Raw genomic sequence first — 24,537 nt, 5'->3', positions numbered from 1 at the left:
AAAAAAACACTTCATGTGAAGCAGTTTAGGAGTGTGATGCACTGACTAATGATTCTCCTTCATGGTTTGTATAATATTAAACCATAGCTGCTGCCAGTTAAATAAACACTTGTTGTGTTACATTGTGTTTTGTTCATATCCTTGTTCCACTGATATTGTTATTACACAGTTTGATTCACTTCTGCTTTGCCCGTCCCCGGACAGAATATCACTGCAGTCACACACACATACACACACACACACAAATCTCATCTACTCATGGTCACAGTGGTCCCTTATCTTTAGCAGCTCACATTGATTTAAATACACAGTGCATTTGACTGTTGACTGTGACCACAACTGTGGTTACTTTCCTGTTGACACTAATCACTGTCTCTCTGTTCCAGTGATATTATTTCTCCTCTACCTCCTCTTCCTCCTCCTGACTGACCATAGACTCAGTTTGTTTATGCCCCTCTGGGTGTGTGTCTGTAGTTGTATCATAACGTGTTGTGCCAGTGATTATTTGTGTGGTCAAGGAAGTCAGGACCCACAGGACATGTGTGGGTCAACTCGGCGGTGGTTGTGTGCATTCAGCGCGTCTGGCTGTTTGGGAATAAAAGTGTGAGTAACAACATCATGGAGTGTCTTAGAATCAATCCAGAGCTGTTGTTGTGTAGTAAACGGTGCCACTTGTAGCCTCCCTCTGTGTGTTGTGTATAGTGTGAAAACCTACTACAAGTTGACTTTTATGTAACAGGGGCGCCGCCACACCTTGGCTAACCCAGATCACATCAGCCATGTCAACAGGGCTAATGCACAGAGGTGTGTGTGTGTGTGTGTGTGTGTGTGTGTGTGTGTGTGTGTGTGTGTGTGTGTGTGTGTGTGTGTGTGTGTGTGTGTGTGTGTGTGTGTGTGTGCGCCCACACCACACGAGTCTAATCTCGGCCCTCGGCAAATCCCCGCTCTCGCGTGGGCCAACTCACCCTCCAGCGTCACCTCTTTCCCCGCCTTCTTCAGCGCCTGCACCGCCAGGTCGTGAGTCGCCTCCCGGAGGTCGTTCCCGTTCACCGACAGGATGGCGTCTCCCACCCGGAGAGCCCGGCTCTGGTCCGCGGCCAGGCCCGGGAAGATCTTGGAGATGAGGATGGGCATCCGGTTCTCCCGCCCCCCCTTGATACTGATCCCCAGCCCGCCGGACTCCTGCTTGACAACTCGGACTTTCCTCACGGCTTCCGAGGAGCCGTCCAGACTCACGGGGACGTCGCCCTGTCGAGACCCGAAGCTGGACCCGGGACTACCGTAGCTGGAGCTGGGACTCCCAAAGTCTGAGTTGGTGCCGTTATTCGGGTACTTCCCGGGGCTGTTTACACCGTAGTTACCGTCGTATTGACTCCGGTTGACAACTCCGCGCCCCGGGCTGGAACTACGCCCCCGACCCCCGTGGTTCTGGTTCTGGCTCTGGCTCTGGAGCTGGTTCTGGTCCTGGCCGCGGCCCGGGTTCCCCGGACTCGACCCCGGCTCGTTTCCGTTCGACATGCCATTTCGCAGGCCCGCCGAAGAGTTGTTGTAGTCCCAGTGGTTGTTGCCGTGCCCCTGCCCGGCCCCGGCCCCGGCCCCGGCTGCCTCCGCCTCGGCCGTCAGAGTCAGGGTCTCCCGGGTCAGCTCTGCGGCCACGCGGATCCAGCGGTCCCGGAGCAGCAGGTCCAGTTGGCCGTTCTTGTCCGCTCGGGTCCAAACTGCCATGTCTGGACGGGTTAGCCTGCTCGGAGGCGGGCCGCGCTCACACTGAACTCATCACCAACTTTTTCCTCTTTTCAGAGTGCGACTAGGCTGCACCGGCCCACATCGACACACCCACCACACACAGTGTAGCAGGCAGCAGGCAGCAGGCTGCAGACTGCAGTCAGGCTGCTGCAGCAGGCAGAGGGGGAGGAAACAGCCGCTGGCTCCGAGCAGAGAGAGAGGAGGAAAAAGAAAAGAACAACTGGCTGTGATGGGCCAGCCGGAGAGGGCTTGTTGTCGACTTCAGACTCTAAAGCTGCTCGACCTCCACTCTGCAGTCAGCGGCAACACAGCCGGAAAACAGCACAACACGCCCTTCAAAATAAGACACAGCAGCGCTGATGTGACAAAAGGCTAATGAACGATTAAAACAACACAAACAAACAAAAAACGAACATAATCTAAAAACATTTGATTAAATGAAAACCCCTACCGTTGTTGGAGACAAATTGGTGATATTACAGAATATGGTTCGGTAGACAGGACTGAGATGCAATGGTCTGATAAAACTAATAGAAAAACAGATTAAGACTGTCTAGACAAAAAAAATAAGTAAAGATTCCTCTGGTGCTCTGGGAGAGGATTCATGTGTTACAACTGTGCAAAGAACACAGGCTGACAGGAAAGAGAGCACATGAAGAACCAATGTCATAGGCCTGTATTGCATAGACCTACTGTAATTATAATATTTCTATTTTGTTTTATTCATTTTACATTAAGTCATTCTTATTGTATCTCTCATTCCCCTTTGCGCTTTGTGCTGATCAATAAATGTACATCTTATCTGTAGGAAAAAGCTGCCTGACATAGGCCTATACTACTTTACAATATCTTAGGCTTCAATTATGTGGCACAAAAAGCAAACGACGGAGGGTGATGCTGCCTTCATCACAGGTGCACCTTAAAGTCTATGGAGTAATGGTAAAGAGCATAGAATAACTGAAGTTATGACAGGTTTACACTTTTATTTTGAAAGCAAAATCACTCCACTTCCTCAGCCTGTCTAACCGAGGGTGGCTTCATCAGCCTGTCAGTGTGCAGAGGGAACTCACTCAGAGCCGGATGACAGACAGTCGAGAGCCAATAGACACGTTGACCTGTAGATTATTTATTCATGATGAAAGGGGAGGGGCGACAGCAGGGGGACAAAGCCTACTTAGGTTCACTCACTGCACGGGCTCTAATTAACACACTCTGCTCCCTCTGCTATTAACATTGTTGTCATATTGTGAATATCAGTCTCTGTTCATTTTCAAAAATCTGTTAATGATGTCACAAACCAGTGATTAAAACCTCAGAAGAAATCTGGGGGCGTTGCTTTCCTGTCAATACAAAAGTAGTGACATGAATCAAGAGACAGTAATGATGTCATGTATCAAATGATTTGATTGTGATCACAATGCAATTAAAGATACACATCAGCACAGTAAAACACCATCCATCCACCACTGACTTTACCTCCAGTGGAACCATGACATCTCGCCTCATGTGACAGAATCACATCTCTCAGCATTTTACTCAATGGTCAATTTAACCTTCATACATTTTCTATGAAAAGAGCCCAGCTGCTGCACCCCTCCACCCCCCAGCTCTCTGCAGACACACAGATAAAGTGACTCCGCCATCGGTTCAGTTTATCAGCAAGGTGGAGACCACAATAGTCTCCTATTGAAAAGAGAGAGCTTCTATATCTTCACCCTCCAAACACTAACCCCCAGAGGCCTAAACCAGGAGTACCATATTAAGCATTTTCTTTAGTCTCCTAAAAATAGGTTTTTAATACTTGCTCTGTAACTTTAATGATTTATTAATATTTGTTTTGTAACTTTGGTGATTCTTTGTATGTGTGATGTTGGTTGTTTATGCATTTGTATCCATTTTGGATCATATACACGTTTCTTTTCTCTCATGATTATGAAATGTTTGACTACTATTTCACTGCTATGATGAAATATTTGACTACAAATGGGTTCCCACTGATTATATTTGCGTGTTTTTCTGGGCCCAATTGTTTAATCATAGTGTATGATGTTTTCTATATTTAAACGATTTTCTATAGCTATTTAAAAACTGTATATTTAAACTGTATATTTAAAACTATATATTTAAAACTGTATATTTAAATACTGTAAGCTGAAGGATGTGCTCCTTACCTTCAGGCTCGCCCCTCCTCACCTAATTGGACCTCACACCTATACATCTGCGACCCTATATATGGATGTGAGCGTTCCTTTGTTCTGTTGGCACCTGAAGAAGACCACACGGTCGAAAACGTTTGTGCAAGTGCTAATAAAATCACTGTGACATCCTTTAAGAGTGTGCGGGCAACCCTCTCTTTTTCTCAGTTTATCAGCAACACATACAACCCCAAACATACTTTTAGATCAACATTAACCCTGCTGCTGGGTGGCTGCCTCAGACTGGAGTTTGGTGGAGCAAAGTAATTGGGAACTCTGTTTCCTTCTAATGGTACAAAAGTGAAAAGAGAAAACCAAACAAACTTGTTAAACTGACTGATAGAAAACCTACCTACACAATAAAAGATGTAAGAAAGTAAATGCCAATGACTGTAGCTATTTTTGTTTTCATGTCTCTCTTCACATTTCTGTTTGTGTATGGATTAAATGAGCAAAAGACAGCATTCACATTGTTATTATCATTAGTAGCCTAGTAGTAGCAGTAGGAATAATATTAATAATATTTGCAATAAAAAACCAGGCAGACAGTGTAAAGGCTTAATGTGAGAAGTGATCAGTGGTCACTGGTCTGACTGTTAACTGACAACTGGATGGGTCAGAAAATTCGTTCAGCTGTCCGCCATTTTAACAGCTGTGGCAACATCTGTTATACACTGTGGTGAGCTGTTTTTCATATTGTCACTGCAGCAAGCAAAGGCAGAAAAAAAAATCAGATATGATAGACTAGCTATGATAAGGTAAACAAGTTAACGTACCAAAAATAAAACAACACAGAAACAAGATATTGTATTTAACACAGTAACATAGTGTTTAAAACCTTAATGTAACTGTGCTGAAGCAACTGCTTCTTTAGTCCCATAGCAACTTGCACGATGACACTGATCCACCTCCACTTGCCTGAACAATACAGTGGTGTAATAATAAAGTCCTGAACTACAGAGACAAGAACACGACTTCAATTTTAAATTGTTTAGGCTCCTGACAAACAGACAGTTGTCAGGGGACACATATTTGTCCAGCTGTGACAGTAACAAATTCACATTCATAAATCTTGCCAACGCACATAGCTGTCACCGCATCTGTGCTGTATGTTGTACTGTGTTAGTCATTTGTACCAGTGGTTGCTTCTTCATCTGCTTTTGATTTTACTGTAAATGTAAATTCACAGATTTGAGTTTTCCTCCAAGAAAGAACTAAAATGACTCCTCCACTTGATTTACTTGATGGAAAGACTGACTTACTGTCTCAGCATGAAAGCAGGGGCCTTGGACCAAAGGTGGCAGAAATGGTCTAATATGCAGCAGACCTAATGGACAGTGATGGAAGCTGCAACCAGAGTGGTGTGCCCCACCTCTACTTATTTTTATTTTTATTTTTTTTTTAATTTTCTTTATTCTTCTTTATTTACTTTTATTCTGTTTTTCACCTCCTATCATTTTGGTAACTTGTATTATTGTGCAATGGCTCTTGTTTATATAAAACAAAAAAAAGCTAAATAAATAAAGAGTTAAAAAAATTATAATAATATAAAAATGCATGAGCTGGAACACATGAAAATGAATTGCAAACATCAAACGATCCCACCTTTTTTGAGTTTCATGGCGTCACTGTGTTTGATTTTTTTTTTGGTCCATGAAAACAAGGATGAGTAACATTTTACAAAATGGAATAAAAGTAGGTTCAAAGGCAAAAAAAAAAAAAAAAGACTCCTCCACTCAAGAGTAGTTTTAGGTCACATCTCTGTTTATCCAGCGTCATAGAATCCTTTGTGTGAGACTTCATCATGATAAGTGTGTGTTTTCCTTTGACTTCCTAAAGCCAACCACTTCATGCTTTGTTGCCGCTGTGTGGCGCAGAGCAGCTGAACACAGGTGTAGAGTTAAAACTCAGAGACGCAGCACTGGTCGTGTTTGTCAGTTGATTTTTTATTGCAGTTGAGGTTTACTTAGTGTTTACAAAACCAGAGCAGATTGCAAGCGTCCATGGGGAGTGAGAGAGACGGGAGCTTCATCTGCTCGCTTCACATCGGCATCACTGAGCTGCATCGGTTAAAGATGCAGCGGTCTGCAGCTTCACCCCATTACATTCACTGTGTCATCACTACCAGAGCTCATCCTGCTGGACCTGGGACTTTAGAAGCACGTCGAAAATGCAAAAAGTTATACAGCAGCCACTCGTTACAAATCCCTTTTTGGATGATTGGAAATAAACGTTATTATGCAGAGTGCGAGCTAATCATTTTACAATTCTGTTTCTGTTCTGATTCTAAGTTACATTCATGACAAAAACAAGGCAACATCAAGAGCTAAAATGTTACATGTTGACTAAACGCTGGGAAGCTTTGATCCACATTGAACGACCTCCATCCCAAACTCAGTCGACCTCCCCTCTCAAAGTGTGTGACCCACCCCCCCTCCCCCAACCACCACCTTCTACCCTCTCCTCCTGTACGCTTGCCCCCCCAGCAGCTGTGAGCTTCAGGGAGTGAAGTCATGGTGCTGTAGATAAGGCATACAGACACAACTGCTTCTTATTGAAACCCTTTAAAGTGAACGGGGGAGTCTGTGCATGTGTGTGTGAGTGAGATGGTGAAACATGGAAGATGATGTTGCTGGGAAGTGGATGATGTGTGAGGTGGTCGTGGTTTACAGTCGCTAGATTCTCACTAAAAAGGGATCTGCACAGCTCCGGAAAAATCTTCTTTAGAGTCATACAATATATCATATCATAGCATAACCATTAAATAATGCATGTAATACTCCAACCCAGCAATATTCAAACAACTCTGAAGGATCCTCACTGGATTACTTATTGTCCTTTATCATTCTTCATTTTTTAGTTCATTTGAACCAATCAGATGGCTCTTTGAGGTCATTACTGCTGTGCATGGAACCACCAGAACCCTTAAAGAACCATACGTTTTCTGTACGTGTGTGTGCGTGTGTGTGTGCGTGCGTGCGTGTGTGCACTGTAGTAGCACAATTCATTAAGGAGTGTGTGTGTGTAGGCAGAAAGGCAGAAAGTGTCAATCTACTCATTGGTTGGTGTTGTTGGTCAGCTTGGTGTGGAGCTGCGGTGAAGACGGAGACGACGAGGTCTGGAGCTGCTGCAGGTGGCGGTGGGAGTAGACGGGGAGCCGGGGGTGATGCTGTGACTGTGGGTAAGGTGGAGGGGGACACTGAGGGTGAGGCTGGGGGCAGAGGTCCAGGTGGGGCTGGCGTTGCAGCTGTGGTCTGGGGGCAGCTCTGGCTTCCCTCTTGGGGGTGTTGTTGAGGATGTCCAGACTCCGGCGGCTGGAGGAAATGACATCGGCCACAAATTTGGTGCATTCGGCGCAGACGTCGCGCAGCGTGCAGCCGTGAGCGTACAGGTGGGGGAACTCCTCCTCCACCGAGTGGCGAGATAGGCTGCGCAGGGACCTGCAGGGGTGCACAGAGGTTTTACATGAGTGGTGGAAGAAGGCAGAAATAATATAAACCAATTATTCCATAATTAATATTAGCTGAATACCTAATAGCTAAGTTGCAAGCAAGAGGGGTGGTGGGGGGGGGGGGGGGGGGTTGCATTATCCCATTTAGGAAAAGTGCTTTTAGTCAGTCTGCATTCTCTGTTAAAAGAATAGTTCACCCAAAATTCAAATTGCACTCATTATCTACTCACCCTCATGTGGACTAAGGGCTGGGAGAAGTTTCAGAGTCCTCCGTGGCTTCTCTGAGTTACAGGGGGTCTCTGCGTAGCAGTGCATGTCAATATAACGATTGCAAATGGATACCAACTGTCTTCGTAACAAAAAGACACACCAAAAAACATCCAAATACCTCCATGCTGCTCGTATGTAATGTCCGTCTTGTATTGAAGCCCCGAAATGTGAAATTGTCCCAAAAAAAATTAAATTAGTCTATATTTCAAGCTTGTTTTGTAGCGAAAGCTTCTCGAAGCTCCTCTTCCTGGTCCGTCCAAATCTCACGAGATTTGCGCCGGCGTCAGTAATGAACAAGGTACGCACGGACAGACATTACACACCAGCAGCATGGAGGTATTTGGATGTTTTTTGGTGTGTCTTTTTGTTACGAAGACAGTTGGTATCCATTTGCAACCGTCATATGGACATGCACTGCTACGCCAAGACCCCCTGTAACTCAGAGAAGCCACGGAGGACTCTGAAACTTCTCCCAGCCCTTAGTCCACACGAGGGTGTGTAGATAATGAGTGAAATTTCAATTTTGAGTGAACTATTCCTTTAAGTATGGAACTCCATTCCAGCCACTATTAGAGAACTGGACACATATTGTGTATTTAGGGCTCATTTAAAGAAATGGTTAATTAGTCCTCAGATCTGTCAGTTGCATCTCTCTGACCTCAGTTTGTCTTCGCTGTCTGCTCTACCTGCTGCTGTCGTGCTGCCAGACTGCTTCCATGTACCTGGATGCATGTCTGTCTTATTGTGGCTCTGCTTCTATTGGCTCAGTCTGTCTTATGTATCTTGTATGCTGTGCATGCTTTTTATGCCTGTGATTTTGCTCTACTTGACTGTTTAGTGTTAAACAATGTTCGTTATGCATTCTCAACATTACTAGCCCGCCGACTTATCCTTTTTGGTTGGAAATCAACCACACCTCCATCCCATTCACGTTGGGTCCGTGAGGTGATGGCGTTTCTTAAGCTAGAAAAAATCAGATGAATCTGTACATGGGTTGACTATTGAAAATGTAACAAATTGAAGCAAAAGAAAAACTGTCCATGAAGTACGTATATGTATGTATATTATAAACGACGCACACTGGAGATGGGATCCATGTATGGTATTCATGCAATTGTGTCTAATAGCTCTCTTTCAAAAACAACAATTTGAAATAACAATGTTCGTTATCTACTGCACGTTGTCCTTTTATTTATTTCATTAACATAATTATGCTGCGTTCCAGGCAGGCTTTTGAACCCGTAAGTCAAGATTTCAAGTCACAATTTACGACTTTGTAGCGTTCCAGGCAACCTGTAACTCGTGTTTTTCCGACCTGTTACCCTTGAAAATGCACTAGAACGGCAGTCAAACCGGTAACTTCTGACCCGTGAACTCGTACCAGATCGAACTGGTTCACGGGTCGGACTCGGAAAAACACGAGTTACGAGTTGCCTGGAGCGCACCATTACGTCTCATTTTATTGTTTGCATTTATTTTGTACCTCCTTCCTCTTGTAACTCTTATAGTCTGTTTTAGGGTGACATTCTAACATCTGTCCTGGGACTACAGATGTGGAACAAAGCCTTTTTGGCTAACTGGCGCATTTACAGCAATGTGCACTGTCCCTGCTAAATAAACAAATAATAATAATAATAAAAACATTCCATCATCTGGTCTTTATTAACCCGCATCTGTTGGAGAATAAACTGCTCCACAAGCACGGCCACGGTGCCACAGGTTCAGTGACACTATTTAATCACTGTCTAACTAACTGACTAACAAGCTACCTAGATAGAGGAGCTGCTGTGACTGACTAGCACTTGCATGTTTGTGGCTTGTAAGCCTGTTAGCAGGTCGACTGCCAGCAATGACAGTTCACACGGTCACTTAATGAGAGTCAGCCAGCTTTTTAAGTCAGGACTCTGAAACAAATGGATGAATATGGAGTGAACAGACAGCCTGTATCCTCCATCTCTCACAATACATCAGCTGAGCATCTGGAAAAAAAAACAAAGCAACAGTGTCTAAGCTCATTTTACAGTAAGTGAATCAAATATAAGCACAACATGCTCGAATGTGTGTAACCAGTGTGGCCACTAAAGGGAAGATTAAGGTCAACGTCTCTGACTAAAATCACGCCAGCATTTCCTGTTATAAAACCTATTCTTTCTGTCCTTATAGTGGCAGCTAGTATTGACAGGTGCTGCCGGTGGATAATATGACACTTTATTTCCCTAACCCCAACACACTGTCTCGCTCTCTCACTCCATCCTTCTTTCCACCCATTTCACACTCTCTCTCTTCTGCGTGTGTCTTCACACAGGCACAAGGAGCGAGGATATTAATGACAGCTGGGTAATTATTACATAATGGCTGCTTAGAGGCCTTGGCAATGCGCTGATTATATAACACAAGCGCAGTAGGTGGTGGTGGTGGGGTGGGGTGAGGGGGGGTGAGGGGGGGGGTGGACGCTGGTGATTGGATTGAGCCGGCCGTCTACGATTGGTCCAGGTAAACACTCGCTTAGGCTGGAGAAGGTTAGCAGTCAGTGGCTTGAAGGAGGGGCAGATTTAGACAGATTTAACCTGTTCTTACCCTGAGAGGGGGCATTTGTCCTTGACCCGAATGTGGCCAGTGATTGGTTGCAATGTTAAATTAACTTTCTCTTGAGTTCATTTAGATATTATACACAAAGAAATGCAATTGTTATCAAACAGCCTCCTCTGGATCAGGGAATATTCATATATAGAGTGAATACGGAGTGACAGAGCCCTACAAGGCCCTGAAGGCTGCAGTGGCCAAACACATCGCACCACAGCATACAGATAACTGCTTATTATTTGTTATTACTCATGTCTTATTTATTATTGACTTTTATCAGCTTCAGATTGCTGATGGGACCAGAGGGATGAAGCCTGTTGACTTTTCCTCCTCTGATTGTGAAATATCTTGACAGCTGTTGGACGGTTTTCCACGAGGTTTAAAACAGACATTCATGTTCCCGCCCTGGATGAACTGCAGTGACCTCACTGATCATCTGACTTTTCTTTTGAGCTAAATGCTCCAAAGTCTTATTAGAGTTTCAGCAGTGGTGGGGCTAAAAATATAAATGATGGTGGCACCTCAAGGGAAGATGTTTACCCCGGGTGCATGATTGGACATATTAGTGTGTGTAGTCTCAGTAAGACAAGAACTTTACCTCTTACCCACTATCAGAAATATTTTGTTGCCTCAGGTTTTTTTTGTGTATGACTTTCATCATTTCCTAAACTGTTAAAGGGATAGTTCACCCAAAATTCAAATTTAACTCATTATCTACTCACCCTCATGTCGACTAAGAGCTGTGAGAATTTTCAGAGTCCTCCGTTCCTTCTCTGAGTTACGGGGGGGTCCCCGCAGCAGTATTTGTCCATATAATGGTTGTCAATGGATACCAACTTTCTTTGTCCAAAAAGACACACCAAAAAACATCCAAATACCTCCATACTGCTCGTCTGTAATGTCCCTCTTGTATTGAAGCCCCGACATGAGAAATTGTTCTGCCGGTCAGTGCGAAGAGCAGTGAACCGAGACACTGGGAGCTTCCGCTACAAACAAGCTTAAAATATAGACTTATTTAATTTTTTTCGGAACAATTTTTCATGTTGGGGCTTCAATACCAGAGGGACATTACAGACGAGCAGTATGGAGGTATTTGGATGTTTTTTGGTGTGTCTTTTTGGACAAAGAAAGTTGGTATCCATTGACAACCATTATATGGACAAATACTGCTGCGCGGACCCCCCCGTAACTCAGAGAAGGGACGGAGGACTCTTAAAATTCTCACAGCTCTTAGTCGACATGAGGGTGAGTAGATAATGAGTGAAATTTGAATTTTGGGTGAACTATCCCTTTAACAAACAGGGTCTGACCCTCTCTCTGGCGGCCTCATAAATGAATACCAACTCACTTGTAGACTTGGCTTTTGTGTCCATGGCTCTTTGGGGTGCTGTGGAAGCCCACAGTGTACACAGGGATATGGGCCATCTTCTTTGAGGGAATCTTCATCTGGAGCCACAACAAGAGGAAGACAACGAGGCAGAGATGAGAGCAAAGGAAGAAACGGTGGTGATGGGACACAGCCAACATGAAGGCGCAGTTTGTCGTCATGTTTGCTGTGTCCCATCACCACACACCACTGTCATACTAGAATGTATCAAGTCCAATAGATTCACACACACAAACACTGATCACAGCCACAAATGAACCTCAAGGAATGCACATAGTATAGTTCAATAAGGACAAACCACAATAATGTTCAACAGCACAAAGTCACAGCACTCCAACAAACAACCACACCACACGTACAATTCAGAATCACAAGAAAAGAAAAGAAAGTCCAACGAGTCCAAACAGCCTAAATGTCAAACCTACAGACTCACACATCCAACATGGCCAGGGACTGAGGCAACTAATTAAAACCAACAAAAGAACAGCAGAAGAACTGACGTCAACACAAATACCAGCCACTTCACTAAACATGACAAACTGAAAAAAAAAAACGTGCACCAAAGTGGTAAAATATCCAGTTCTATTCAGGTCTCTGTACAATATCTACAGTGTACGACAAACCTGAGTACAGCTCTGTCATTTTTGTGCCTTCTTTTATTGTGTTGGAACCTGCTGATGCTCCTGTAGCCTCTCCTCCTCTCCTGGCTTCTAAGCTGCTCTGGCAGCTCCACCATGTTACACTAGAGACAACCCAGGCTAGACCTGGGAAAGCTGTGCTGTTCACATGATCCTTAACAACCTTGTTCATTCCCTCAAACTGAATTGGGCCCCCTGTTTATAAGCACTTTTTGCTTCTTTGGGGTTCCCTTTCATCTACATTTCTTAAAGGGACAACGAGGAGTTTTGGAAAGCGAAGTGTTTCCTACTACATTTACCATGAGCCTCTGCGTGCACGGTGAAATTCTTGGAGGACGGATGTCTTGCCAAGAATGTTTTCATTCATCAAGAATTAAAGTCAGAGGTTCAAAGAGGTTCAGATACCGTCGTAGTTCCGACCATAAACGGCGATTCGGCGGCGTTATTCTCATGACCCGCCGGGCAGCCTCCGCGAAACCGAAAGTAAGGAAACGCTGGTCGGCTCGCCCAGTATTTCCACCACCACTAATAATAACAAAATAACGATAGAGACAAAACCATATATTTATTGAAAATGGGCCCATTAACAAATGGTAACGTAGCTTCATCCACATTAATATGAGACTTTTTTATTGTCACAGAATTTTTCGTTCTGCCGCTGGAGAAACTCCTCGTTGTCCCTTTAAGTGCATGAATAAAATATCTGAATCTGAATTAAAAATCATTACAGGTGCAATCACTTTTGTCACAGTGGTCACAGGTAAACTCATCTTTCTTGCATTAAGGTCGTATTTTGGAGTCTGTATTGTCAATCAGTTTTAATTATACATATGGTCAAGAACTTCAACTAATACCAACTAACTAACACAACTAATATACAACTAAAAAAATGACACAATAATTGTTTCAAGAACCATTTCAGAATTGAATGATATATACCGGTACATGAGGGTGTACTCATTTTTGATGTATACTGTAGACAAATAACCACAAAATCAAACTTCTAGAAGTTAGACAGAAAGTGTGTGAGGAGCTGAACATAATGTGAGTGTTTTATTTTTACCTTTGCACTGCAGGAGACACAGACAGATCTGTAAAGGAAACAAAAACAAATCAATACGACTTTATTTCTGAATGTCAAATGGGTTGGAACTAAATCGTTTGCTAACTTCTATCATAAAAATACCTGAGTAGGTCGTTAACTGGGAACTTGTTCAGTACTGTTGGTTTTACTGCTCTATTGCTAAGAGATCATTAAAGTCATCGAGTTTTGTTCACAACTTATTCATCTTTACTGGTGGTACTGCTGAGAGTTAATGGGATGAAATCATTGCAAATGAAAAAAGAGGTTGTAAATTTCAATGAAAGAGAAAAAAAAGGGGAAAAAAACTTTTCTGTGATACCTTTTACACAGTAAGCAGGTGGATGGCCACGAGAAGAGAGGGAACTTCACTCTGCAGCAGCAGCACACCTGAGGCACACACACACACACACACACACACACACAGAGGTCACTAGTGTACACACCACAGTGCGATGCTGCAGTGAGGGAAGAGCCTCTCTGTTACCTTGCCTCTCTTCAGGTTGTTGTAAAGCTCTTTGCTCTGAAGGAACTTCTCCATCTCTGCTTTAACAAGCACTCGACGCACGTTAATGACCTCGTCCACTGTTAGGGCCAGGCTCTCCACAGGGTGACTGAACTCCTCCTGATCACAGCACACAGGAAACACTGGAGTTTATTACAGTGCAGACTTGACTGAGATTTTACCACTACACATGCACACACAACTGTAATACCGGTATATGTCTTTTTTGTTATTTGTCACTATCAACTGCTATATTTTATTTTACTGAAAACAAGTATAGTAATGTCTTACTTAACGCACACACACTCAGTATTACTTGTGTCAGCAAACTAACTTTTAAACTTCTAATTATCAACCATTATCAATCTTTTGATAATATATGAAACCAAGCTCACATTCTTTTACCTTTTTAACGGCTCTTCAGACAGAGCAGTGTTTTTTGGGAAATGCAGCTCAGCTGATATTTTGAGCTTGAGACAAAGACCATTTAGTAGCTGCTCTGAAGCTTTTGTTCACATCCCAAGATCTTAATCGGCAGATGTTCAATTCAAAATGTGCAAACTGTCTTTCTTGAGAGCTTCAGGGATTTGGGTTAAGAAGCTCTATCTGTTCTGAGGTAAAGTGATGAATCTTATTGAATATGACTGGAAGCTCTGGGATAATTACCAAGATTTTTTTAAGGTCAAAACTCAACTTGACCCACAGATTTTAAGTGAGTGAAATTCCATTTGTTGACAAAGATCACATCATTGGATTGCTGCTGTGTTAATGGATCTTGTGGAAAATTTGAAAAAACAAACAAATATATATATATATATATTATATTGACATTTTTCTGGATTGTTGTGCATCAGTCAGATCCTGTCATCGGTGAAGACTGACTCATTTCCAGAAAATATTTCAGGCAATAGGCAAAATTTCAAATGAAAATGTATTGAAATAATCACTAGAAGATTGTCAAGTTGTCTTGTACAATTTAGACTTAGCATTAGAATTCAAGATGAATATTTCTGCTTCGACTCTCACTCACCATCCACTGGTGTTCATCTCCAGCTCTGGAGCCTGACGCCACGTCTGAGGCCTCCATGGTCTCTTCCACTGAACTCAGAGACAGGCGGGCCGGAGAGGATGGCACCCAGCCGGTGACTGGGAAGGAGGCTGGAGAGTAGAAATGGATGAAAAGTGGAGGAGGCACAGAGGAAGGAAGAGGTTCATCAAGGGAACTAAATCAGTCTGAATCAAATGAGCAGCATCAGTGGGAGAATAAGAGAAATGTCACAAATCCCAATCTAACAAGTCCATGAATTACACAGCAGCCTCTTTCATTTGGTCCCATCTCAGATCTCAGAGTGTCAACACTGCCATGTATTATTCATCTGATTTCAGTCAGTGGCAGTGCTGCTTCATCTGGAACTTAAATCCCACTGGGTGGTCGCCTAGTTGCTCAGGCAGGAGAGGGTTAAATCCAGACCATACAGGGTTGAAACTGGGAGCCTGTTTGATCCTGCAAATGGAAGACGTCAATTTGGCTCTAATGGAAAGTAAACAGGTTGAGGGGAAAGCTGAAACAGACTGGCAAACACCATTGGTACATATCATTAGGATCAGCTGCTGGTGACAGCTGCACTCACACAGTTTAGCTGCAGAGTCTCCTGTCGGCACAGTCATGTACTACATATTAAATGTCCATCGGGCCACGCTTCAGGCCTGCAGCAGCGTGGATCACCATGCAACCGTCCAGAGTCTGAGAAGGGATTGGACACTTACCTCGGAATATGGACGACGGGGAGGCTAATGTATGAAGCATGGCCATCAAACACATCAAACACATCATCCTCCTCTCTGTGGTTCACATGCACTACAATTCAAACCCATTAGCGTCTACTCTCCTTCCCTCAGTTTGACTTAATCACCACATCTTTATATTTAATTAGAATCCATCCCAACTTTCCCAATAGCTTCAGTGCAGATGTAATCCCTGTCAGCCCCCGATCAACCCGGACTGGAAGGACTGACACATGATTCAGCTCCTATTTCAGTGAGGTAACAGTAATTTAATGAGGTTACTGCTTGAGGTAGAGCCGAGGACAGACTGGAAGAGGCGACGAGCCAGAGTCTCTACAACCACAGGATCATTATATGGCCTTCACGGATGAAATAAAACCCCTGAAAAATATTTTACTTTCAATTGAACAGGCATTCGATAATTACAAGGGGGTTCGGAAAGGGCTTGCGTTTCATTCTTAGCAGTAGACCTAAACAGATGATGGGTTTTGTCATGACTCATGACCTTCTGGTTACTACTCTGCTCAGACTCTTGTATTGAAGATATACTGCCCTCAGTTTGTGAATGAAGATAAATACACAGTGCAGGACCCACAGGCTGTAGTGCCATATTACAGGCACTGTGTCTCCCTCTGTGGGAAGATAAGTGAAACTGCAGCTAGAATGACTCATCTGTCACAGAGGGAGCAGCTGCTCACTGCAAACAAACACTCCACAAAAACTCTAACCACTTCGCTAATTAAACTGCAGACTGCTGAACGTCAGAGAGACTTGGTTGAGAAGCAGTGTAAAAACAATCATGTGTGAACACAACATGCTGCTCTCCAACAACCTGCACTGACAAATCTCTCATTACTGCCTGTTTTTAGTCTTATGCTGCGTTCAAGACAACTCGGAAGTCAGAAAAAAACGAGCTCCAAGTTGTAAAAAATGAATTGAACGGCATCGAACTCGGAAATTACAGGTCGGAAACTCGGGTATCATATCAGAGCTCCGACTTTCCGACTTGACGTCACGACAACATCAAAACATGGCAGCCCTCGTCTTAAACGGTTAGAATTTAGACATTTTAAGTTATTTGTTGAGGTTTGAGTGCATATTTGTTGTGTATTATTGCAGTAGCCTATATGAAATACGTTTATATTAAGCTGTGATTGTTGTATGGTGTGAAATTGTGTTCCTCGTATGTGACGGAAATAACGTTTAACTGTTATCAAGGCTGTAACATTATATGTGCACTCATCTGCAGCGTCTCCTCTCCTCCAAAATAAACATAATTTACTGCTGCATATAGTTTTCGTATTCAGCTATGAGCCACAACATGCCAAACTTCCTTCAGGTATCCATGTTTTTTTTCTCCCGAGTTCCTGCAGCGTGAACGCAATGATGTCGGAAGTCGGACATTTTCGAGTTGGGATTTCCGACCTCCGAGTTATTATGAACGCAGCATTAACAGTGCCACTGCTTGTTCATGTCAAAGCAAATTATGTTTTTTTGTTTTTTTTAAAATCAACCTGAAGGACCTCGAGGACACTAGAAACAACAGGTGCTGAGAGGAGCCACTTCCACACACTTTTACATCTTATATAAAACACACAGTCAGACTTTGACTAGTTTAGTTCTTCACCATCGCAAACTGGACTCTGGTCCAATGAATGCCAACTGAAGATCTTTAACAGAACATGTGTGCCTTGTTGAAGAAATCAACAGTCACTGAGGTGATTTACTTGGAGAATGAAACAATATTTAAAAAATGGGGAAAAAAATCTCTGTTATCATTGTCATGTGGAGAGCAAAGAGAAGATAAAGAGTTTTTAGAGACCAAACCACAAATGATGAGCCATGTTTTACACTGCTCAGCCTGGTGTCTTGGGTTGTTATGGTAACGTTGGTTTAAGGCCTGAGTTCGCCTTGGGAGGGGGTTTGTCAAATACTTTTAAGACATTTACACAAAAGACTCTGAAATGTCCTTGTGAAATAATAATTAAAAACAATAAACGACTACAACATGAAGTATTCTCTGGTGAGCAAGTCCAACTGTTCTTAAAGTCCCAAATGTTTCTAGAGTGAATGGGGAACTGAAACACAGGATCAGCTCCAGCCTCTCTAGGATTTGGCAGACATGTTTACTTGATGAATATTACCATTTAGAAACATCACAAACATGAACCATCTCTCTATCTTGTGCTTTGAAGGCAGCATAGTTCAACATTTTAGCAAATTCGCCTATTCAGTTGTGTATTTGATGAGTTTGATGAGGGAAAGACGAAAGTACCAGCTCATGTCTCTGCCCCTTGGATCTAAAAACAGCTTGCACCGACAATTAAAGGTAATGAACCTTCCCTTAAGACTATAGGGATTGTGGCAGTAGGCCAATTTGCCAAAATGTTGAACTATCGCTTTAAATGTTTATGAGATGAATGAATTTAGCTTTGCTAAAATGAGAGCACGCTGTATTTCACCAAAATGATTCATTCATCAGTCTGCAGACATTTTGATTTGAGAGGCCAAAAACTATTTATGATAATATTAGTAACACCTGTGTTTGAGAGGTCAAACTGTCTGGTGTTTCTGCCCGTATTACTGACCTCTGTGAGTGGGCGGGGGCCCCCCGCTGGTCAGTGTGTAGGAACGAGGCCTCTGGCCCCGCAGCCTGACAGCGCCATCCAGCTGGGCCGACTCAGAGAGTGAGGGAAGCATCTCTCCGCGGAGCAAAGCCAGGTCATGCTCTGAGAAGGAGCGATCCCTTTTCAAAGGCATGGGGGAGCTCTCTGCCCTCCTCAGCTCACTGCTGTCCGGGGACTCCTCCTCCTGGGGGGGGGGGGGGGGGGGGGGGGGGGGGGGGGGGGGGAGAGGAGAAGGCAACGTTAGGAAGAGTTGGAGGAGCAAAATAGAGGAAAAAGGAGAGTGTGGGGATGCCGTATAGCTCAGTGGGTTGAGCACACGCCCCACATGCAGAGGCTACAGTCCTCGCTGCAGCCGGCCCCGGTTTGAATCCCAATCTGGTGGTCCTTTGCTGCATGTCATTCCCCCTCTCTCTGTCTCTCTCAACTATCCTTATCAATTAAATAATAATAATAATTTTATTTATAAAGCGCTTTACATCAAAGTGCTGTACAACACATCAAAACTGCAAGCAGTTTACAAGCAGAGACATTCCAAAACAACACAATACAGAACATACTTAAAACAGGGCAGGACTTTAGTAATGAAAACCTAAGACCCATATGCAACGGTAAATAAGTGGGTCTTAAGCTTTGTTTTAAAAACCCCAATTGAACAGGCCTGCCTGATGTCTGAAGGGAGATTGTTCCACAGTGTTGGAGCGTGATAGGAAAAGGCACGCTCACCAACCGTCTTTTTCCTAACCTTTGGAACACAGAGAGACACACTCCCCTGGGAGCGTAGAGATCGTGTGGGCACATACACATTAATTAAATCACTCAAGTACAAAGGTGCCAAGCCGTTTAGGATTTTAAAAGTTAGGAAAAGCACCTTAAAATCTGCTCTAAACTGAATAGGAAACCAATGAAGAGGCAAAAAGACCAAAGCATATACTTAAAAAAACAAAAAACAAAAAAGTGTCATCATACTCATGTACAAACACACTGAACCAGAGTCTATTTTTGCTTGGTATTTGCTGAGTATGTACATGCAGGTGTGTGTATATGTGTGTAGATGGCATGTATGCTTGTTTGTTTATGTATAGGTACTGTATATACATACAGTATATTTACATGTATGGTGTAAAGGTTAGGGCATCTATAAGCTAGTAGCTTCAGCCCTGACCCTTTCCATCAGCCATGCAGCCCTGCTTTTAGAGGGATGTGTAACTGTTTTTTTTTTGTGGTTCTATTTATTTTTTGCTGATCGAAATAAACTCAAACTCAACTCAACTCGGAGTCAGACTGTTTCATGCAGCCAAATCAGAGCTCATGTGAAAAATCAGTTCACGCCAATCCTGTTTTTTCATTTGTCACTGTTCAAATCAGTTCACATTCAAAACCAGAATCATCCCCTCCTTGTTGTCTGCCTCGTCCACTCAGACTACTCTTGGGTTAAATCTCTGTTTATTCAGAATCATAGAAAATATTAACTATCTGTGTAAAATCTGGTCATAATAATGTGTGAAGTCTGCAGTGACGATGACACTAAAATATGTTATGTGAGGTAACGGTAACCTTTGACCTTTGACCTTTGACCACTAAAATCTAATCAGTTCATCATTGAGTCCAAGTTGCTACATTACATAATAAGTTCCCTCTGATATCACACCATGAGAGTGGGACGGACCTGAAGACATTAAACCTCCAGCTCTGAGACATACTGTAGAGAAGCTGTCGCAATGTTTGCAGTCTACAGAGCAGCACTTAGCAGAAGTAAGCTCAGTCTCAGCATAAATCAATAAAGGTGAATGACACAAATTACACAAAACAAACAAAAAAATCCATTAATATAATTCATCCGCTGTTCTTACGGTATGTTAAATGGAATACTGTGTGTTAATACACTCAAACTGAGTCTTGTCCAACCTGAGACCAGCAAGCTCATAATCACCCTTGTCTGTTTCCATGGTAACATAGGTCAGAATTTCCTGAAAATGAACCTGATTTATTATTTTTGCAGCTAAACGCCATCATTCTGTTGTCAGGAGAACTTTTTAACTCTCATCCGCTTCCAACTGGTTCACTGTGCAGCAGCAGGATAACAAGGCTGTGCAGGTGAACAGGTCTCATGGTGGTCCATGCACACTTGTACTGGATATCAAGAAGCTGCTGGCCATCACAGAGGAGGCTTAAACCCATGTGAGAGATCCTGTGTTTTTGCAAACCTTCATAAAATACCTCATTCAAAGGATGAACATAGTAGAAGAGAAGAAGAATAGAAAGATGAGCAATACTCATGCCACATAAATAATTATAAAAATGTGAAACTGTGGTGAAAAACAAACCAGAACAGACAGCACCAAGACGGCTGCTGAGAGAAGAGGATTCATTCCAACCATTGTTTCACCTTCTCCCCTCTGTGCAGCTGCAGAGGCATTTTAACCCACTTAGGCTGAGAATCGGTGCATGTGTTCCTGTGAAAAACACCAGTCTGCCCTCAGGGACAGCAACAGCAATTTATTCCAATTGTTCCTTTTCTTCCTCACCTCAGATATGTTCATCTCCTCCATCTCTGCCAGAGTCGGGGCTTTGAGCAGGATGCGAGGGCGGGACGGCGGCCGGGGCCCGGGGTCTGACACGGACAGGTCGATGCACGAAGTGGATTTGACGTTGCAGGGGCAAGTCTGAGCCAGGCAGGGGAGTGAGCCGAACGCTGAGGGCAGAGAAACCAGAATACTGTCAGGGAAGGAATACATGAGACGCACTGAGACCAGAAGGCCGTGACTCAACATGTAACATGTACTGTTTGCAGCATTTTAGCATCATGGGTCTAATTACCAACAACCAACATGAGTAGCTAGTAGCTCCAGTCCCATGGTCAGGCATCAGTCCTGCTAGCAGCAGGTTTCTGTGTTGACTGTTTGAGGAGGGAAACAGGCTGTTTCCTCGAGCCTACGACTACGAGCCAACTTTGACTCAGCTCTTCAGCATCATTCAGCTTATTGATTATTTATGCTCCACAAATCAGCTGTTTTCACTCAATAGCATGCTTGCTTATGCAATTCTTTATTAGCATATAGCAGGATTTCAAAGGAGGTTAAATCGAAAGCAACTGGACTTAGTTATTTGTCTAGGAAGACGTTTCACCTCTCATCCAAGAGGCTTCATCAGTTCATGTACGCAACTGACCAGGCTGGGACTGGTCCAACTATCTGGTGTGGAGACTCACTATTTAACCTCTTGTGTGGGCGTTCACAAGGGTGATGATGTCGCTGGTTCCCTTTTGTGCTCCAAGTGCCAACGACAGTCGTTTAAATGACTGCCTTTAGCTGTTGAGTATCTTTGATGAGTTTGACTCTTTATGTGGCCCTGTGATAGACTGGCGACCCCCCCCCCCCCCCCCCCCCCCCCCCCCCCCCCCCCCCCCCCCCCCCCCCCCCCCGTGACCCTACACAGATAAGCTGTGTAAAGAGAAAGGTCAAGGTCAAGGTCAAGGTCAGGTTTATTGATATAGCACCTTGAACCAAAGTGCTTTCCAATTAAAACAATTTCAAATACAGTTTAAACATCAGATAAAAACACAATAATAAAAGCACAATAAAATAAAATAAACATTGGATAAAACATTGAATAAAAGCACAACATACAATAAAACTGTAATGATGAAACAATCGGTCAAGGGTTAAAAGCCAGGGAGAAGAGGTGGGTTTTCAATAGAGACTTAAAATGTACTAAATTTGGAGCTGTTCTGATTGGGAATGGCAGGCTATTCCAGAGTTTAGGAGCGGCGACTGCAAAAGCCCGATCGCCTCTTGTTTTTAGTCTTGACTTCGGTATGCTGAGGAGGAATTGGTCAGCTGACCGTGATGTTCTACACAGATAGTCTAGTACGAAGAGGGGGGTATCATGCACCCCCCGGAAATATACTTCTAACCAGTGTTTCTAGATTGGAAAAAATGTGTAGAAAATGATGAGCTATGTTAAAAAGTTGTCAGAATGTCCCATGTATCATTTTTATGCAAATTAGTGCCGCCATTATCGAAAAACCTAATTTCACTATATCTCAGCCAATATTGCAGATATCTGAACAAATAAGGTGTCTAGAGCCATGTTTTGGGGGTCAGAGATCACAATAAAACTATTCATAAAGTGATCACATGTTGGTGGCATGCTAGTAAGCAAACCTAACCCTTTTACCAATTACAAGACGCCAATATTGGAGATACCAAATAAGGTGTCTAGACAGAGGTTGTTGTGTGTTTAACCAAGGTTTATTTAGATCAAACATCATAATAGAACTCTTGTTGATGTGACCACTCTTCTCTTTCCCATGCCAGATAAACAGTCAAGTAAATGGTTCTCCACTATGCATCACTCATCATCGTTTTCACTGAAATCATCAGAGTTAAACTCATCATCTCCTTCCTCTTTCTCCTCCTCTTCCTGTTCATGCTCTCCAGTGTCATGGGGATCAACCAGTGAAGTTGGTAGGACAGGACCACAGGACCACACCGGTTTCAACACTCCTTCATCAGTCTTCATCCATCCCTGCCCCTCATCATAGGGTTTTGGCTTTTCCAGAATAGGTTCATCAGCTCGCTTGTACAAGGCGACACGGTAGTTCACACGTCAGGCATGTGGCTTCAGAGCAGAGTGGCATGGAGGAATGCCAGCCAGGTCAACCTTAGACTTGCAAGTGAGTTTCTTGTCCTCCCCCACCATGTTGCGTAGCAACTTGGCACAGACAACATCCACTGAAGACTCACAACTCTGTCCAGACATCAGACAGGTGAATTGCTCCAACTGCCTCAGCATCTCAGGCTTGACACTCTAGCAGTCACTGAGTTGTCTGAATACGTGAAATTGGGGATTCTTCTTCAAGGGCCCCACCTTCCGGGGCGTCGAGTGGCGCAGTGGGTTGAGCAGGCGCCCCATATATTGAGGCTATAGTCCTCGTGCATGCGGCCCTGGTTTGAATCCCACATCGGAAGGCCCTTTCCTGCGTGTCATTCCCCCCCTCTCTGCCTCCCTATTTCCTGTCTCTCTCAACTGTACTGTCAAATAAAGGCATGAAAAAGCCAAAAATATATACATGGCGCACTGGTACAGTCTTCTCCACTGAACACATAGAACCCAAGAAGAGTGGTGTGGTGGTCTTCTCCCAGGGATTCTGCAAGCTCAGAGATGTTGAGAAGCTTCCTGGATCTTCACACTGTAGGGGTCTGATGAAGTCAGCTTTAGCAGCCTTGCCCACAGCTTCTGCTCGTACTGTAACACGTCCATCTCAACATCAGTGGGGACAGATGCACCGGAAGCCAGGCAGTAGTAGTATTGCAGAATCCCTGGGAGAAGACAACCGCGCCACTCTTCTTGGGTTCTATGTGTTCAGTGGAGAAGACTGTACCAGTGCCATCAAAGGGAGAAGGAAGGTGGGGCCCTTGAAGAAGAATCCCAGGTTTCACGTATTCAGACAACTCAGTGACTGCTAGAGTGTCAAGCCTGAGATGCTGAGGCAGTTGGAGCAATTCACCTGTCTGATGTCTGGACAGAGTTGTGAGTCTTCAGTGGATGTTGTCTGTGCCAAGTTGCTACGCAACATGGTGGGGGAGGACAAGAAACTCACTTGCAAGTCTAAGGTTGACCTGGCTCGCCTTCCTCCGTGCCACTCTGCTCTGAAGCCACATGCCTGACGTGTGAACTACCGTGTCGCCTTGTACTAGCGAGCTGATGAACCTATTCTGGAAAAGCCAAAACCCTATGATGAGGGGCAGGGATGGATGAAGACTGATGAAGGAGTGTTGAAACCGGTGTGGTCCTGTGGTCCTGTCCTACCAACTTCACTGGTTGATCCCCATGACACTGGAGAGCATGAACAGGAAGAGGAGGAGAAAGAGGAAGGAGATGATGAGTTTAACTCTGATGATTTCAGTGAAAACGATGATGAGTGATGCATAGTGGAGAACCATTTACTTGACTGTTCATCTGGCATGGGAAAGAGAAGAGTGGTCACATCAAGAAGAGTTCTATTATGATGTTTGATCCAAATAAACCTTGGTTAAACACACAACAACCTCTGTCTAGACACCTTATTTGGTATCTCCAATATTGGCGTCTTGTAATTGGTAAAAGGGTTAGGTTTGCTTACTAGCATGCCACCAACATGTGATCACTTTATGAATAGTTTTATTGTGATCTCTGACCCTCAAAACATGGGTCTAGACACCTTATTTGTTCAGATATCTGCAATATTGGCTGAGATATAGTGAAATTAGGTTTTTTCGATAATGGCG

At 43.7% G+C, this 24,537-nt stretch overlaps 2 protein-coding genes across 2 annotated transcripts in view; both read right to left on the bottom strand.

The window, feature by feature from the left end:
- sntb2 (syntrophin, beta 2) overlaps positions 1-2,390 on the bottom strand; it is a 39,561-nt gene extending 37,171 nt beyond the window's left edge. The window contains exon 1 of the mRNA XM_083974209.1: positions 966-2,390. Within this exon, the coding sequence (XP_083830335.1) occupies positions 966-1,725 (760 nt within the window). The 5' untranslated portion in view covers positions 1,726-2,390. The remainder of the gene's footprint in view (positions 1-965) is intronic.
- Positions 2,391-6,996: 4,606 nt separating this feature from the next.
- The window catches only part of spire2 (spire-type actin nucleation factor 2), a gene marked incomplete at both ends in the record, with an annotated part of 43,263 nt that continues 25,722 nt past the window's right edge, over positions 6,997-24,537 (bottom strand). The window contains 8 exons of the mRNA XM_083973471.1: positions 6,997-7,381; positions 11,594-11,691; positions 13,334-13,361; positions 13,674-13,741; positions 13,839-13,976; positions 14,887-15,014; positions 18,230-18,452; positions 20,794-20,960. Of these exons, the coding sequence (XP_083829597.1) occupies positions 6,997-7,381; positions 11,594-11,691; positions 13,334-13,361; positions 13,674-13,741; positions 13,839-13,976; positions 14,887-15,014; positions 18,230-18,452; positions 20,794-20,960 (1,235 nt within the window). The remainder of the gene's footprint in view (positions 7,382-11,593; positions 11,692-13,333; positions 13,362-13,673; positions 13,742-13,838; positions 13,977-14,886; positions 15,015-18,229; positions 18,453-20,793; positions 20,961-24,537) is intronic.

The sequence above is a fragment of the Trachurus trachurus genome (assembly GCF_905171665.1).
Source record: "Trachurus trachurus genome assembly, chromosome: 6".
In the NCBI taxonomy this organism is placed as follows: Eukaryota; Metazoa; Chordata; class Actinopteri; order Carangiformes; family Carangidae; genus Trachurus; species Trachurus trachurus.
The sequence above is the reverse complement of the archived record's forward strand: the minus strand, read 5'-3'. Positions and strand labels throughout refer to the sequence as shown.